The sequence below is a fragment of the Lemur catta genome, chromosome 1 (genome assembly GCF_020740605.2).
Source record: "Lemur catta isolate mLemCat1 chromosome 1, mLemCat1.pri, whole genome shotgun sequence".
Classification (NCBI taxonomy): Eukaryota; Metazoa; Chordata; class Mammalia; order Primates; family Lemuridae; genus Lemur; species Lemur catta.
In genome coordinates, this window is record NC_059128.1 from 196660565 (window position 1) to 196680356 (window position 19792).

The 19792-nt window shown below is 36.8% G+C and overlaps 1 protein-coding gene across 1 annotated transcript in view; it reads right to left on the reverse strand.

Moving 5' to 3' along the window:
- Positions 1–19792, reverse strand: part of LOC123630241 (histone-lysine N-methyltransferase MECOM-like) — a 472388-nt gene that overhangs the window by 199992 nt on the left and 252604 nt on the right. The window contains exon 2 of the mRNA XM_045539618.1: positions 16296–16633. Coding sequence (XP_045395574.1) covers positions 16296–16633 — 338 coding nt within the window. The remainder of the gene's footprint in view (positions 1–16295; positions 16634–19792) is intronic.

The window sequence follows — 19792 nt, forward strand, 5'->3', positions numbered from 1 at the left end:
TAATGAGTTTTCTATAGAGTCTGAATCTATTAATCCCCAAATTTCTGTCCAGAAAACCTCAGGACCCACTGACCTACCAGATACCAAAATTTAAGAAAAATTTAAGAATAAACAAAGGGCAATGCACAAAAAGATTAGGATATGTATTACCAATTCTCTGAAACACTCTCATATACTTTATCACAATATATTGAGTTATGATATTCTCAGCGACGGAGCAGGGCCCAGGAAGGAAGTAAACTTACAAGATGGCCAGAGTTATTATTTCATGTGAAACAAGGTCGACATCTTGCTAATGGTCAGAGTATGCTTTCTTCATTTATAATTAGACAGTGATGCCTTAGGAAGATACTTGCTGTCATGGGTATGTTTGTTCTCAGGTTATTCAGAAAGAACACCATGACAGTCCTTATTGAAGAAGAGCATGAACTGGAGTCATAAAAGCACACAGATCTATCCCCAACTCTACAGACTAGATCACACTTCTCCCTGCTAGAGAAATCTGCCCTATTACTCTCAGGCTGAAGCCTGAGGAGGCAAACTTTGCAAAACACAGCAGTGTTGGGGGCTGACGTAAAAAGCAGTAAAGAAGTAAAAGAAGAGGTAACCCTTAAAGTGAAGCTGCTGGAAGAATACACAAAGAGAATTAGGGCTGAGGGGGGACACTTTCTGGAGGTTTATATGTTGAGCTTCTACCTCCCTCAATCCCACCCCACCATGGTACAAGAACATAAATTAGACATAAAGTCAAACTGCTGGTATTCTTCCTCTGCACTGTTTAGGAACACTTAAGAATTCAGTAAAAGAACCATTTAAACATTAATCAATGTCTTGAATATGTTTGGGCTGGGAAAGTTACTTCTCAGTGGTGTTTAGAAAGGGGACAATATTTAATTCTTTGATGTGGTGGTTATACCAAGCCAAAGAGCTCCAACTTGAAAGACTGAATTCTCCAGCCCTTCCTTCACAAGGATGCAAGGGGCATCCCCAACTTTGGAAGATGATGGTGATGATGATTATTAAAATCAGTTTGCTTAGAAGTGCTTCCTACTGAATACAAAGCCCTGCTGTAAGCCCTTTATAACACTTTACAATGTAATCTTCATATTTAATATTCACAAAAATCCTATGAGACAAATCCTATTATAATTACCATTTTACTGATGAGGAAATTGAGGCAAAAGTGGTTAAGCACTTGTTTAAGATCACAAAGCGAATCAGTGGTAGAGATTTGAACACAGGTCATGTGTCTCTAGACCCCTTGCTCTCAGTTCCTGTGTTATTTGTACTGGCTCTTTTGTTGTTGTTGCTGAGAAAAGCCCCTCATATCCATGTTATATTTGAGAGGACCAAATGCAATATTGAGACTGAACTAAGTTATCCCTCAGGGATAGAATGAAATTCATACTTGTATCTTTTCAAAGATAGTTAGAAATAGAGCCCCCTCTCTAAGCAACTTACTTTCTTCTCAAAACAAAGCTTTGGCCTTAAGCCCCCTTTGCTGCTAAAATATAAAATCCAAAAAGAGATGCACATAGCAGAGGAGTTTTTTTCAGGTTTATAAAATGCAATTATGTGCTAGTTTAATACAAGAGAAATTGTAAAACAAATACTTATTTTCTATTTAATTTAAAGTTAACTTGTATCCTTCCTAGGGTGCAAAGACCCAAACATGGCTCCACTATAAATAAAACCTCTAAAACCATGACAATATAGAGCATGTACATAAGGATAAAAAGAAGTAAAGAGTGGGTATAAGAGACAGAATTTGAAGACACAGAAAGTTGGAGCTAGACTAGACCTTAGTGAGATTTCAGAAGAGAAAGGCAAATGACTTTTCCAAGGTCCCCAGTCTGACTTGGGACAAGAACTCCAGGTTCCTGGCACCCAGCCCAGTGTTCGTTCCACTGTATCACACGGCCTCCCCGAAACACAAACCGCTAGACATATGGCAGAGAAGCAAGCAAGGGAGCTCTGCCGCATGAATGGCCAGATTGTTGAGGGAAGGGGGGTGGGAGTTCGGAGTGAAGGCCTGAAGGATAATATGGTTTTACAGAAATCTATTTGCAAGTAGATACTGCAGTTACCAACGTGGCTGCCCCAGAGAAAGAACAACTGACTGACAGCAGGAACAAAGGCAGGGACAATCTCACAAAGAGAGACACAAGAGTCACAGTTCTTCGCGTAGATCAAGAATACACTTCATCAAGCTGAGACCAAGAATAACAGTGAGGAAAAGCCCACCATACACAAGGGCCCCTTTATTCTTGGGGCTTTCCTGTTTCACACACACTTTACCTGATGAAACGTTAGAACTTCTGCTTCCATTTCTGTGGGATCCTTTTGATTTTTCTACATTTAACTAGCACATTTCATAACTATTTAGTGTTCCTATTTTTTTGCAAATTAATGTGGTGTGTGCGCTGATGACATATTCGGAAGTTAATGAAATCAGATGAAAATCACTTAGATTAAAATTTCCCCATGTTTTCACTATGCTGTGTGCCACACCTACTGTTCAGCCACGAAATATTGCAGCTCATGCATCAACAAAATTTCGTATTAATATTCTCTGAGGTGGAAAGACTCTATTAGCCATTTTTTCCCTGCTGTCCTTTGCTTCCAACTGTGTTTAGCTTTGAAACCCTCTGACAAATGGCCATTATTCTCTGGGCTAGTAAAAAATTTCTAAACTTTAGGGGAAATGTATTCGGCCAAAAGCCCAAGGGAATAGGCTTGTTGAATTAAATGATAAATATATGCATTTAAGGTCATTAGAGACTTTATCTCCTGTGAAGGCTATATTTGTCAGATTGATATAATTTCTCTCAACTGAGTACTTAACTCTATCGGCCAACATTATTACAATTATTCCTTTCCCTTTAAGTGGGAGACTTCTGGCTAACAACACGTGTGCTCTTTCTGGTGCTGCTTCTTGAGCGATCAAGGCACACCTTTGTTTCATTTAGTATGCAATTTTCACCTCTGACCCAAGAAATGAGTCCTGGGCTTCCTGAACTTTATTGCCTGTTAATAGACTGCTGGCTCTCTTTTCAGCAGTAATAGAAATGGTGGAGAGGCATTTCATTTAAGAGGCTGGCAGACTGCAGCCTGAAAGACAATGTCAGAATTAAAAGTCAGCCCGGCCGAGAAACAACATAAAGACCACAGCGACATGAAAGAGGAAGTTTTCCATATTCCACCCCAGATTGAACACCCGGTATATAAATAAGAACAGCATCCCAGATCTCATTATTTTCTCACCAAACAATGGCAGACACTCTGAATGGTGCTAAGTGATTGATCTAGTAATTCATCTTCAACTTACACCTATCTACATATTTTGTTTCTCCTCATTAAACTGGAGACATCAGTGACAAACTTATGAAGTGGTAGTCTTTGGCTTCATAAAATACACACAGATGCTCATCAGAGGCTCTTTCCTGCCTGCTTCTTGGTGACACGTGTTTGTAATTTTGTCTGTATTTCGTTCGCTGTGGTTTACTCTTAAGTACATCTGTTCAATTAAAATGGGAACGTGTGACATGGCCTGTACTCAGCAACTTTCGAGCTTGTTAATGAAATGTTCTAAGGTTCCTGCCTTAGCTCTTTATTTGCAAAAGGATTTCATTCCACCGAGTTCCAATGATTGAAAAGTAAAAATAAAAATACCCTTTAAAACACATACAAAGAAGTCAACTGTTTTGTTAATAGTTAAGAAAGGACATTATTACTGCATAAGGACATTATTTTACGTGAAAAGACATTATTAAAAATGATTTACTGCCTCATGTTTGGAAACTTACAGGAAAAGTCTGATAATATATTAAACTTGTTTATTACGACTTCATATAATTTTGAATAATACTACTTTTTCCTTTGACAAGAGCAATAAACTCTACTGGTATAGACATAGGTTGATTATCACGAGTCAACTGTGTTGCTTAAAGAAACATGCCCAAACAATCAGCTTCTGACGGCTGCACCTCCAGTTATTTACACTCGCCATCACGGTAATAACTCACCATTTCTATATTAATAAGGCAGTGAAATTTATTATGATGGTATTGAAAAGTTATTAAGTACTGCATCCCAAGTGACAAAGTACCACCGCACTGTCACTATCCAAAAGCAGTTGCCCATTCATCACCTGCCTTTCCAGATGGTCCTGCATCTTTATCGCTCCCAGGTTGGTGACATCACCTGTTCACCCACTCAAAATTGATGATGAAAGCAAACAGATCTATCTTACTTACATTTACCAAATCAATTTAATTTTTACAGGCCATGGCTTAGTGACATATTGACTGTTTTCCTTAATGGCATCTACCGTATTTAATGCAAGGATGTCATCTTTGATTCCTGGAGTGCATAATGTGTCATTTCATAATAAATTTTTCTAACGTATTTACTTAATGGAAAGAATTATGATTGCTTGTCAGTTCTCTTATTAAACACAATGATAATTCTTTCTTTCTGGGTATCATCCATTGGGCAACAGAGCTATTTTTACCTCTCCTTGTCTTTTAAATGGGACAATGACTTGGATATAAAGTAAGCTCTATACAAATGCTGGACATATGACTGACCACTCTCAATCGTGGAGCTAAATATAAGGGTTTTATTTTATTTATTTGTTACTATAGAAGAACTAGAATTTCCAGAGATGCTATAATTAAAACAATATATCAGCAGTAGCCAAAGATGAACATCTGAAATACCATTGCAAAAGGATAACAGCTGTAAAACTGATTTTAATGGTTCATGAGATGTTTAATCCTTACTTCTCTGTATTATTACAGTGAGTTCTCTTCAGCTAGTCCCTCTAGATCAAATGCTTGTTCAAATAAATATCTGCATTGGAGAGGTTAAGATGCATGTAGAAAGACTCGTCTACTGACAGTCTGAGGCCTGTGACGCCCCTTTTGCCCAAGTATGATTTACAGATCCCATCTGCTGCCCTTTGAGACAGATGCTCCTCTGACGTGTGTCACCATGGCACTGTGGTACATTTGTATTACCTAAGGGAATTAGCAATTAAATTTACTTTTGGAGATGGAGACAAAATGGTATCAAGCTTCTGTTTTTCTACTTAATGTTCATGCTATGTGAGTGTGTTTGAGGGCAAAGATCTCTGACTCACCAGAGCCTACATTCAGAGAGGTGCAGGAAACAGAGGGCAAATCACTGTGTGGCCTCCCTGCCCCCCAAACTCCCACCTATGCAAATAAACATGTATGCAAGTAAAAACAACAACAAATAAACTTCACGTTAGACTCTAAAGAGAAAAATTGGGAAAGGGTCTGTGACAAAGGAAAATTGAGTCATCTAAGGTATGTGTGTGTCTATATCTTTAGATATCACAACCTAGCATAGTGCAAGTGCTCAGTAAAGTTCAGGAGGGAAAGGACAGAAAAAGGTTAACCGGGCTCAGCCCCACACTGCTGGCTTTGACAGCAATTGCCCTCCTGGAGCTATCTGGTTCCCTCAAACAGTGTTATTGTAGCTAATCTTCCCCCACCCTTCCCTAAGGCTAGACAAGGTCTGGAATGATTTCCAGGTTTACCTCTCCCTGTACTGAACTGGTTGGGTCCCAGGATTAGTGACTTCCTGGGGAGATTCCAGGAAGATGGAAGAACTCCACACAGGATCATTCTCCATCTGCGCTCCAACTGTTTAGTCTCAATCAAATGAGCAGAAATTTATATATCAACAATAGCATTCTAGGATGGCTTATGTCCTTTGGAAATGAAGTCCAGGATTTTCTACATCCCTATAATTACAATGAAACCAGCTCAAGTTAGGGAGGAAAAAAACCATGAAGGCAGAGCAAGGTAACCTGCTCCTACCTGTAGACTAGGTTCACATAAGAAGACTCTTAATACTCATCTGAAAAGATGTTTCATGCTCATCTGAGATGACTTTGTCCTAATTCATTGGTTAGGCAGAGTCTTGCCCTTGGGTGGGGTTTCCAGGAAAACAGGGATTCAGGCTGGTAGTGTTGCGAGACCAACAAGAAACACCTTTTTTTTTTTTGAGGGCAGCTGGCCTCTGTGCCAGGGTGGAGATTCTATGCTGGCATCACACACCTGCTGAATTCCTACCACAAGAATCTAAACAATGAAAAAAGAAAAAACAAATTATGCACACCTGTGGCTGCCAACCAGTTGAGGTTTCTGTGCCATCCCATGCACACCTGGGAAGCCTGGGAGGTCAGCTGCAGCGTCGGAGGAAAATACCACTGTCAGCCAGTTGATAAGAGGCACAGAGCTGTCCACCACTCATGGGTCTGTGACATGAGCTGACTGGCCAATAGCCATAGAAAATATTATATGCACACACATCACCTATGAATAAGGAAAACCCTAAGTGTAAGTGCGGCAGAAATAAGAGAGATTTCAGGGCAGAGGTATCTGTAATCATCAACTTCTGCCCACCCTGCCCCCAAGGAGAAAGGAGCCTTCCTGAATTGACTCTTAGGTCCCCATTTATTAGCTAAATCTGAATACTGGGTAACTCAGAGAATGGAAAAAGACAACATTGGATAAATTTATCTATATGATTAAAAAAGAAACTAGGAAGGCAGAGTCCTGGATTATGAGGACAGAGAGAGTTTTGAGAGGAGAGAATCTTTGAAAGTAGTACCTGCTGGATGTGTGAGATACTGAAAGAGTGAGAAAGTGAATGGCAGAGATATACAGGGATCATGGATTTAAATCTAGCATACCATTATAAGAGAGTCCCCTTGTGATGTTTCTGAAAAATATTTGATTATTTTGGCGGGGAGGGGGGTAGAGTAGTGATTGCTGAACCTGATAAAAATAAGTTTTTGTAGTTACTACCAAGATAGAACCATAAGGAACCCAGACTTATATGGGTTTCCTAAAGAAAGTGTCAGATACCAAGTGCACTACTAGTAGATTCCAAAATGATCAACTTAAAAAGAGAAGAAGGCATCTGTATTTGTGTGTGTTGGAGATGGCGGAGTGTAAGGTTGTGCAGTGTGGATTCAGGACACATTGTTTCTGTATCGGATAACATTCTGTAGCTGGCTTCCTAGGATTAGATTCAGAGGCACAAACAATTTTCTGTGTCACCAGCAGCATTTGACTAGTGGAATAAAAAGTCTGATCTGAAAGCTGATGGGATAAATTCTTAACAGTGTGATATTGTCTAGATCTGAAGTACTATATCGGGAGTGGGTGGCATGACCAGCAATAAAAGAATTAACTTTCAATTGTTCTTGAACCTGTTCATCTTGTTCCTGGGCGTGAATTTTCCTCTGAGAAGATAGCACTGAGATCTTTGCCTTCAGTCATGTGAATCCAGTTCACACTATGGTGTGGAGCTCCTAAGTCAGGTGAGCTATTTCTGGGTTAATGCTTCACCTTCCATCAGTACAAGCAAAAGTCCCTTTTTAACTGAAGATACTGCCAAATTTCCTGTGGTGTACTAACATCTTGTTATAGCAAACATCAACTTGAAAGAAATGACCAACTAACAAGTAGCTGTTGGTGTCTGTTTGCTGCACACACAAGTCCCTTTATATTATTCTTTGTCACAGTGATAGTTAACCAGTTCTTGCTCTTCATGATTATTTTGGCTTGACAATTCTACTAATTATCATGTGGAAAATAATCTTAAAAAGCACACAATGTTTTACCTATCTTCAGTTTTGGTTACATCATGAAATGTCAAAAGAGGTTCTAGGGCAAAAATGAGGATAGTATTTATTTACTGAATTTTCCTATAGCTGAAATAATAATTCGGTTTTTTTTTTAATCCCTACCTTAGAATTATGTATAAAGAGAAGTACTTTATCAAAATTATTGTATGATTCTATCAATGTAAATGAACTTTGAGATGCTAAGATGCTACTTTAATAAAAAATGTTATTTATCATTCAAATGAAATAGTGTATAATTCCCCTCAATCTCATCATTTCTTCGTACTTATCATTTGGTGAACTAACTAGGGAGCAAAACAACTGTATCCTGCTCTTATCCTTATAAGACATATGAATTGGTTACTTCCTATTATTCCCCACCACTTCTTAACTTATCTTCCAATAAAAAGCTTAGAGAATAGAATATTCTGATGCAGTGGTCTCAGTTAAGTATTCTAGAATAGTGAAGCAATGCAAAGAATCTCTGCCCCCAAAATGACCAAATCTTGGAGCCAATTTTCAAAACTATTGAAAGAGAATCTTCCCTGAATATTTGGTATTGATTTAGTAGCTAAAAAGGGAAGCAATAATAATGCAAGTACGGGGTTAATAAATAAGAAAGAAACTCATTTTGGTCCATTTTGTGATTAAACAATAACAATTTATATGAGGTTTCCTAACTGGAAGAGAATCACTCAACATTCCTTTGAAAAATGATTGACACATTCAAATTCTAATTTTTCACTAGGGTAGGGTAAAACAGAAGACTCCTAATACTTGGGGAATTTTTAAAAATTTTGTTATCAGACTTGCCCACATCATCAGCTACACTTTGGAAGTACTAGAGGTTGTCAAGACAGTGATAAGATGAGCAGACATGATGGACTCCATCAACAACTTTCATGGAAGAAAGTACAAGGTGAGCAGGTGCCGTGGAGCTGACAGAGGGTATGTGCATGTGGGAAAGGGGACTTCTGACCTCTTCATAAGGAAGGGCTCCTGCAGAGCCCGGGTCAAAACTAGAGATACTTTCTGGAGGATAAACTTCTATTTTCATTCAACAACCAGAAATTTCATTCCTATTATGTATTCTGGAGGCACAAGATAAATAAAATAGATTGCATCCTCTTTTCCTAATTTCATTATATTCTAACAGAATCTGTAACACTTCCTTGGGCCCCAGTGACAACCAAATTCAAGGTCCCATTAGCTAAATCTCACGTCTCTTGGCATGTTTTTCAGTTTTTGATTCCTCACAAAGTAACATTGACTATCCAAACTTATCTACTATCTTTAAAATATATTGTAAAAATTTAATAAATATTTTGTAATGTAGGCTTTTATGGTAATGCACAATTATTATATTACATTTCTCTTAACTACCCATGAAATCCATAATCCATAGCTTTTAGATGATTGGTAATCTTTCTCCTCTGTTGGAATTAACTCATTTGAAAGTTATTAAGACAAAGGTCTTTACTTCTTAGTTATCTATCTCTAAGGACATACAACTTGTTAAGTGTACTTGCTTTCTCATTAATAAAGTAAACTTTTTTCCTGATGTCAATGCCAAATTAGTCAAAATTCTTTTTTTTTCCCAGCCAGACTTAGAGAGACATAGGGAAGAAATATTATCATTCAAAGATATCTGGTGCGACTGGCATAAAAACAGACACATAGACCAATGGAACAGAATAAAGAGCCCAGAAATAAACCCACACATACACTGTCAACTAATCTTCAACAAAAGTAACAAGAATATACAATGGGGAAAGGACAGCCTCTTCAATAAATGGTGTTAGGAAAACTGAATATCCAAAAGCAAATATGTATATATATAGGTCCCTTATCTTACATCACACCAAAAAAATCAACTCAAAATGGGTTAAATATTTAAATGTAAGACCTGAAATCATAAAACTTCTAGAGGAAAACACAGGAGAAAAGCTCCATGACGTTGGTCTTGGCAATGATATTTTTTTAACATGACACCAAAAGCACAGGCAAAAAAGAGAAATATAAACAAGTAGAACTACATCAAACTATAAAGGTTTTGCTCAGTAAAGAAAACAATCAACAAAATGAAAAGGCACCTACAGAATGGGAGAAAATATTTGCAAACTGTATCTTATAAGCGGTTAATTCCCAAAATGTATAAAGAACTCATACAACTCAATAGCAAAAACAAAAACAAAAAACAAACAAACAAGAAAAATAACCCCATTTAAAAATGGGCAAAGGACCTGAATAGACATTTTTCAAAAAAAGGCATACAATGGCCATCAAGTATATGAAAAAGTGGTCAATGTCACTAATCATCACAGAAATGCAAATCAAAAAGCCACAATGAGATATCACTTCACACCTGTTAGGATGACTATTTTCAAAAAGTCAAAAAATAACAAGAGTTAATAAGGATATAGAGAAAAGGGAATCTTTATACACTGTTGGTAGGAATTTAAATTGGTACAGCTATTGTGGAAAATAGTACGGAGTTTCCTCAAAAAATTAAAAAATACAACTACCAGTACAAACTTGCAGTTTTAAGATGAATAAATTCTGGTGATCTACTGTACAGCATTGTGACTATAGTTAATAATAATGTATACTTGAAATTTCCTGAGAGAGATCTTAAGTATTTTCAACACACACACATACACACACACAAATGGTTACTATGTGAGGTGATCGATATTTTCACTTGATTGTGGTAATCATTTTACAATGTATATGTGTATCAAAACATCATGTTGTACCCTTTGAATATATACAATTTTATGTTCCAATTTTATCTCAATAAATATGAAAATAAAAAATTAATAAAACATACACAAAACAAGTATCTGGTGCATATCTCTAAAATCTCAAATTACTCCATTTTTCTTCATTACTAAGCATATATTATATGATTGTCAGCCTCCTAACTTTGACCACATTTATTAGTTATCTGAAAGTGCAACACTGCTGTTCTTGTTTTTAGTGAATAGTCATGTTTTAGTTAACATATAGATTGCATGTTTCAGTATTTTAGATGCCACTGCAGAACCCAAAATCAAACTTAAAAATGTGAGAATGATTTATTTCTAAATGATATAGGGAAGCACATCTGCATTGTAATGTCACACTTTAGAATTACACTGTTGGAACACAAGGTATTGTCAAAGCATGGCATCAAAATTATTTAATGAATTTCTGACTCCAGTATTATCTCTTTCCACTATTCTTTACCATCTATTTAACAGAACAAATGGGAAATTCACTCTCTATTCATGTCATTATTTTTTCATTTTCCGTTATACATAAATATATATTTTTTACTCAAATATGTATATATTTGAGTAAAAAAGAAAAAAGCTAAGATCACACCCAATATTTTTTAACTGATCAAAAGAATCTGGAGCAATCCTGGGTGAGATGGACACAATGGAGGGTTTGGCACATAACAGGTGCGTCATCAACTGACTTGCATGTGCTGGCCAGGGTTTTATGATGGCCAATGACAATAAAGGCACACAAAACAAATGTGCTAAATGACAATATTTCAAAGAAACAAAGCTTCACACTTTTTCCAAAGATATATCTTAGACTATTAAAAAATATACCACCCAAATTGCTTTTTGGCTTAAAAAGAAATGTATGCTCTGTCCTGAATCCTTGTTTTCATTGTTAATTAGGAAATTGTCAGTGCTTCCTTTTCACATAAACCCAGAATCACATAATTAGATCATCCCAGAGATAACTGAACTTCTAGGACACAAGAAATGAGGGAAAGAACAATAATTTATAAAAATCAATCAATAAAATATAATAATTGACCTTTGCCCTTTCTAATGACCTTGTGCTAGATAACTATATTTTATCCAAGCTGCTGCTGCTGTTGTTGTTAACATCTATTGAATCCTACCAGCACTGTGCTAAGCACTTAACATAGAATATTGCATTTTATCCTCACAACAACCCTAATTGGATAGATACAATTATTATTCCCACGATCAATGTAAATAAACTGAGAGGCACAGAATTAAGTAACCTTATCCGAATCGTTCCACTAGCACAGGAAGGCTTGAGGAGGATTTGAACCTGGGAAGTCTCACCCCAGAAGCCTGCTTCCCACCACTCTGCCACGCAGTTCCCATGGTATCACACAATGGCCATCTTTAGGAGAAAACAGGAGAAAACCCTCATCTTGAACCAACAAAACGTTTACAAATTATTTTCCACTCAATCGGTAACTCTAAAGTTCATAACCTAAGAAAAAGCTTTTAATCACTAATTATTTTCAGGTCCTAGAGATAGTCAAGCACTCCCCAAGTCTTCAAAGACTTGCAGGTAAGTCACATGCGTTGTGAGGTGGCAATCACTGCCAAACACTAACATGACTTTTAAAGTTTTTCTTCATGAAATAAACACTGGTTCCAGAGAAAGTCATACAAATGATGTTTCTGATACCTATAGATTGTTTTACCTGATCCTATAATTTGGACTGTAAATCATATTTTCAAAAGCATCCTATTTCTCTACCATACAAGCTTAAGGTTTATTCCAAAGTACTTTATTTGGGAAATATATTCAACTTTTTAAAAATTACTTAAATAAGGTTCAGAAAGTTGGCCCCTACTTATAAGGTTATCTTTGATCCTACCATATTTCTTTACTTAATTTTAAGTAATTAATTAATTAAGTAATGATGTGAGGCAGTTATTATTGACCTATTGGTCAAATAAAAAAGCAGGGACCAATCAATATCAGTAGTTCCCCTAGAATCACACAGTTAGTGACAAAGGTGAGACTTACACATGTCTGAATTCCAGATTCTGGATCTTTTCATGGACCTACTTCAGCTCCCATTTTTGCCTCCTCTTTCACAGTCACATAATCCTCTATTTATCCATTCATTCTTTCATTTACCCATTCATTCACTCATTCTTTCATTGAACAGTTATCTGTTGAATGTCTGTGTTATAAACTGAATGTTTGTGTCCTCCCCAAATCCATATACTGAAGCCCTAACCCCAAATGTGACTGTATTTGGAGGTAGGGCTCTTACGACATAATTAAGATTAAATGAGAACATAAGATTGGGTCTCCAATCCAATAGGATTAGTGTCCTTATAAAAAGAGACACCAGAGAGCTTGTTCTCTCTCTCTCTCTCTCTCTCTCTTCCCCTCTCTCTTTTCTCCATATTGTGAGAATGTAACTTTCTGTTGTTTAAACTACCCAGTCTATCGTATTTTGTTATGGCAGCCTGAGCTGACTAACACAATCTGCTTATTTCAGGTAATGTGCTAAGCACAGAATAGCACCAGAGGCATCAAAAATTATATGGAATGCAATCAAGACATTGCATTAGGAGAATATAGTTTTGCAAGCTCTCAAGGGAATCCTGCTCCTTTGGGGAAGCTAGGCAACTAATCTGGATACCATACAATGTTTTAATGTTTTGAGCCTGGGAAGTCTCACTCCAGAAGACTGCTCCCCACTGCTCTGCATGCGGTTCCCATGTTATCACATAATAGCCATCTTTAGAAGGAAACATACGAGAAAAATCTTCATCTTTAGTAAATGGACCACCTGTTTGGTGAGATAAAGTTTAGGTAGTACTAAATTGTGATTAGAAAGTTTGTGGATGGTGTCACAGAGGAAGAAAACTTGAAGAATGAATAGATGAATGGTAAGGATGGAAAGGAAAAGGGGTTTCCAGGTAGGGAGAACAGTGTGTGTAAAGAAAGGGGGCTTGATAAAATATAGGAACTATAAATTACATATGGCTGGTGTGGGAGAGAGATATGTCAAGATGACAAATTTTTTGGCTTAAACAACTGAATAGAGGGTAATGCAATTTATTAAAACAGGAAATGCGCAAGAAGGAGAGGTTTGTAGGGAGAAAAGAGCTAGGGTAGTACTGGAGATAGCAATGGTTTGTTCAGTTACAATAAGCTGAGTTTCTGTAGAGGAAATATTTAGTGCAGAATTTGATACATAGTAGGCACTCAATAATTGTTTGCTGAATCTGGATTTCCTATGTGTTTATTTTGGGATGTGCCTATGAGGATTTTTTTTCCTTCAATTCATCATTTTAAAAAGATGAAGGTGTATCAAAGAGAGAGGTCATAGTAGCTAATCACAATTATCTGTCTAGCCAAATAGGAGGGAAATCAGCTATAGTTGAGGGCAAAAATGACAAGAGGACAATTAAAAATCAGCATGGAAGAGTGGGGTGAGATGCCTTTGTGAAAGTGCCCTTGTTGATCATGATTGGATTTTGTATTAACTAGGGTAAGATTAAAAAAAAAAAAAAGGCAGGTAGAGTCAAGAACTCCACTGCTCCTCCATGGACAACAAGTTTTCCAAAATTATAAAAAGTCCTTTCTCTGATTTTGTTCACGATACTGAAAAGGCAGACAATCCGCCCTCTCAAAAGTGAGGGTAACTATTAAAATGGTGAAAGAAAAGTACTGAATTGGCCACCAACTGAATTCTTGAAGGAGAGAGAGGGAAAGCATGACCTTCAGCCAAGAAGTCATGAACTATTTTATAAAGGTATGTTGAATTCCAAGCAATAAAAACAACTCAGTTTTGACATAATTAAGAGTCATTTTACATTTCTCCAGGTAAATATTTGCCAGTGTATATATTGGAGACATTTTACTCCAAGGAAAAAAAATGATTATTTTTAAATTTCCTTTAAATGCAGTATTTTCCCCAGGTTCATCCCCCAATCCATAGGTATTATGTTTAAAGAGACACAGTCCTGCATTTACCAATACCATAATTGCAAAATGATTTCATTATTAAGCCTCGGTTTATTCCAAGCCTACGGGATAATCTTAACCAGTACTGCACTTGTTGTTTAACTCTGGAGATTTTGTAATAAAAGTTTAATGAGTTACTTATTATTAGAATGTTTATAGCCATTATTTTAAGGTGAGCAATAATGACGTAAAGTTCATACGCATTTGGTTTAAAATGTATTCAACTCACATATCAGTTAATGCTACAGTGATTTTTTAAAAATCTCTTATCAATACACATGTCTAAAGGCAATGTAAACCACACCTTTACTGGGGCTGTGGCTAAGAACAAAACTACAGAAGGATTTCTCACTTATAATCAGGTCAAAGCCAGATCTTAACTTTTGGCATTTCAGAATTTGAACAAGAATTGTTTTTATTATGGCATTTTGAACAGATTCCACAAGGGGACACACACAGCAAGGGGACAAAAAGTTGAAATTAAGTCCTGAAGGCACTGCATATTCATTTCTATTTAAAAGCTAGCCAGATATTCTATTAATGATCATAAATATTAAGAGAACATACCAAAATAAATCTAGTTTATCTGATTTCTGTCTAACTGAAATACTATGAAATCAAAGGTCAATCTCATCTCCAAAAAATACTTTTTTACCCATGCAGAAATTGTCTACAAGGTTTTCAGATATAGATCAAATCAGATTTTCCAGAAATTATGATGCTATGATTCAACCACAAAAATTTTCAAGTTATAAAAATAAACGGAAAGTGTTTTATATATATACACACTGAATCTGTACAAAAATTACAAACTCAGATGAATAACATAGCAACCTGTGCTTATTGAAATAAAATTAATTTAGATTTCATAATCAGACTATAGCTTCTAATTATTAAATATTACAAAATGGGTTCTATTGAAAAGTATGCTGAAACCAGTGACTAATTTTCACAACCATTTTGTGCTGTCATTTTTATACATGAGTATAAATTTTTATACATGAATTACTCATTAAATCAATCTGAATATGAAGAATCATCACAGGATTCAACGATGAGTACAGTGCTCATATTCTGGAAGCATGTAGAATTAAATCAGGGTTATCAAAAAAGAAGCAAAGGCCAAGTGCGGTGGCTCTTGGATTACGCCTGTAATCCTAGCACTCTGGGAGGCCAAGGTAGGCGGATTGTTTGAGTTCAGGAGTTCGAGACCAGCCTGAGCAAGAGGGAGACTCTGTCTCTACTAAAAATAGAAAGAAATTATATGGACAATTAAAAATATATAGAAAAAATTAGCCGGGCGTGGTGGCGCATGCCTGTAGTCCCAGCTACTCGGGAGGCTGAGGCAGTAGGATCGCTTGAGCCCAGGAGTTTGAGTTTGCTGTGAGCTAGGCTGATGCCACGGCACTCTAGCCTGGGCAACAGAGTGAGACTCTGTCTCAAAAAAAAAAAAAAAAAAGAAGCAAAATATATAAGAACTAGCACAAAATGAAAATAAAACCAAATTAACTCTAGCCACAAAATGGAGAAAACAAATGTTTTCTTCTAAGCACCACCACCAAAAAAAGAAAATACAATAAACATGTCATATGATTATGTTTGCTAATGCCACATGCTATGTATGGTCATACCCAAAGTTTCCACATGTTAACTATACAACCATATTTTATCCTTTTAGTATTTTTTAATTTAATACTATTCTTTGACCATTCATCCTTTCTATCATGCTATATCTTTAATTGATATATTGTTTCTATCAAGAAGTAAGATTATAAGAGAAGTCATTCTTAAAGACCTATTGCAACAAATAGAATTTGCTTATTTTACAGCCACTTAATCTCCTCTTTACAAATATGTTCTCAAAATATGTTCTTACCTCCCATCCATAGCTGGGGTCTTTCAGGTTTGACCTCTGCTCTCCCACATAAGGCCCAAACTTTTCACCTGCTTTGATCTTCCTTTTGGTCCATATTCCTAGTCCTGCTCCAGGCATATTTGACTCTCGGAGTTCAAACTCAGCAGGAATGGGGATATCATCAGGAATGTAGATGGGGACTTTGTAAGGAGAGCCCTCCTTTGGAGTGCATTCTTCACTGGATGTGACTGGAGAGCATGGCTCTTGAATATTGAGGGAGGGAGTGCTGGCTACTCCATCTGCATCTGGCATTTCTTCCAAAGGTATTTCAGGGTAGTTGCCATATACACACTCATTACCTGTGAATAAATAAGAACTTCATTAATTCCTTCAGATGTACAAGAGACACAATTCCACAGGAATAACCACCTTATTATGTTGGTGTTCTTTGAAGGGTACATAGGAAAGACCACTGTTAAAATGTGCCTTCATTAAAATCTTTATTATTCACAGGTGGGAGAGTGGTTAGGAATTAAGACCTCTATGGTTTATCTGTGATGCATCCATAAATCAAATGAGCTAATCCTCAACTGCCAATACTCGCATGGACCAGCTCAATCCATTATCCAACTGGGAAACAACCAGCAACTTCATTATTGGTCTGAATAAATAGAGACAAGAAGTAAATGTGCGTAACTACAACCCCAAAACCATCCCAAATTGGGAACTGACAGGATTATATAATTTATTAGAAAGTTGTATCACGCAATGTTATCTCAGAATAAATGTAGGAGAGTCATCAAAGATTCCAAAGGCTGCCATGTCCAACAAGGTTTAAATTTGTGTGGCAAGATTATTTATTGGAATATTAATTTATGTTTTTCTCTTTCTCTGTTTTTCTTTTCCCATTTCAAACATGTCACCAAGCCCTGGGTATTTCCTTGCCTCAGTAACTTATGCAGAGCGGAAAGTTAAAGTTACTTGAAGATAGTGATTTCTCTGGATATTTATCCAGAGCTAAAATCATTAAAGAAAGTAGGCTCACTTTCCAGAGGGTGAAGGGAGAGGAGGGGTGCACCAAAAATAGAGAACTTCCACCAGACTGAGAAATGATAGGGATCAGAAGGCCTCTGTATGGAGCAGGGCCCTGGGGAGGTGACAAGAGCTTTAGGGGACAGCAGGGTAGAGTAAACAGTTCTGGCCCCGAGCACAGAGGCCCTAAGGACACCCCAAAGCAGCCAGCCCTACACCTGAAATAAATGAGTGTCCCATGTGAGACCTTAAAACCTTTATAAAACTTGTGTGGGGCTGGGGGGAAGTGTAAACAATAGTGACTGAGCTTGAATTTCCTAAACCAGTTGAAGGGGATTTCAGTTGTCTTGAAGCCAATAAATACATGTTTCTTGTCCACTAGGATTATGGAATGAAAGTCATACCTGATTTGTTTGGTTCACAGGGCTTCAAGGGAAGAACTAAGAATAACGGGTGAAAATTATAAGGAGACAGATTTCTATCAGAGTTGTTGAAAGGTAGAATGAGTTGCCTCCAGTTCCCATCACAGGGGTTCTAGCATAGCCTGGAAAACCATGAGTTAGGGATAATATGGAAGAATTTCATCTTCAAGTGGGTGAGTAGGCTAGATGACATTTAAGATCCTCCCAACCCTGCAGTTTTATGATTATTAAAGTATTCCAAGATAGTTTATTGGGCTAAAGGTTGGGAGTTCCTGATTCCTTCTCTGACCCATTATGGAAATTAACTACACCACTCATTAACAATTGTCCATCAAGTAATGACTCCTATCTCTTATTAAAGTTTTGTGACGTGCAAAGTGATAGTATAGGCAAAAATATCTTCTGAGGAGGTGCTTCATTCTTGATTCAAACATTGAGATAATGCCATTTAAACCACGCATATAACCTAATACCTGGACCCAACCTTATACCTAGAGGACAAATATTCTCAACATCAACATACAAGATCATTATCTTTCAAGATCAGCGTGTCCAAAATCTTGTACATTATCATCTGCCCTCAAATCAATTCTCTTGCCCACTTTCCTATTTCCATTTAGAACACTATCTTTCCCCTAATTATCCATGTTCAAGGCTTTAAAATAACATGGACATTTTCTCTCTTTCATCTTGCAAGCTATTCAGTGCTGTACATTCTTCTTGCAAGATTTTTACCTTCATCCAATTCTTTCAATCTACGTTTTCACACCTGAATTTTTAAATAGTCCTCTAAATGTTTCATCAGACCACCATCTTCTTTCCACTATCTCTCAACACTGAGCCTGTATAATGCTGTTGGATCTACCTTCCTGGCACACCTATTTCCCTGTTTGATAGCCTTCAATAACTCCTAGTGTCTGTGGGTAAAGTCTAAATCTTTTAGGCTTGGAATAAAATCCCCTTCACTTTGAAACCATTCTTCCTTTCTATCAGATTTGTGTCACTCCTCAACAGGCACCTGCAGGCCAGAGTAAGCTAATCTCTGTCTTCTGAGCTGAGTGAGCATTTATTCTTCAGTTCCTCCTGCTTAGCCATCCTATCTATGCTTCTCTGTCCAACCAACTTCTAATCATCCTCCTAGGTCAAGTTCCAACTTGTCCCATCACCATCCCATTTAACACAAGTATCCCCTTTCCTTGAATTATTGCATACTTTCACCCCTCAATTTGGCAATCAAATACCATGCATTGCTGCTTAGGGTTTAATGTGCATGATTCTTTTATTTCCAACTAAGAAATAGGTCCTTGAGGGAGGTGTTAGGATGCTCACTTCTTAGGAATTCTCCAAGTGATCTGTGTATAGGTGTTTAATAAATACTTATTAAATATATAATTAACCTAACATATAATTTTATTGAACTAGTAAACCAAATCAATATTTTATACCAAATATAGGAAACCTTTGATGCTGAAAATACCTTTAAACCCACAGAAATATAACACAGTGAATTACAAACTTTTTTCCAAACCCAACATCAAAAGAAACAATTTTAATAATGCCCCAAAGAAATATTATCAGAGAAATGTTCTTCAAGGCCCAAACATGCTTGATAAAGTCCATCTGATTTATCCTTCAGGGAGATTTTGCATTTCAATCTCATATTTAAAGGCTCACTGATGGTCTTGGTACAGCTAAAAAACATAAAAATATCTCCCCAGAATTGTAACATTCAACTACTGCAAATGCAAAGTTACTTTACAAATTTTTAAAGGGATTTCTCTCCCATTGTGAGGACTTTGTTCTTCTCAAGAAATGGTATACATTAGAAGACATTGTGTAATCTATGTGTCCATTTATGCAATAGGAAACCAAAATCCACCTAAATAAATAGAATAATATTCCTCCAATAATGATGTATTAAAAGTCAGTAAAATTTCTCCTGTTTCCTCAAAGAGTCAAATCAGTCACACTGTCAGTTCCATCAAAGTGACCTCAGATCTTACAAAAGGATAGAGACAAACCTGTCTGTGCCTTCCCACTGACAGAGCTGATCCCCTGACCTCT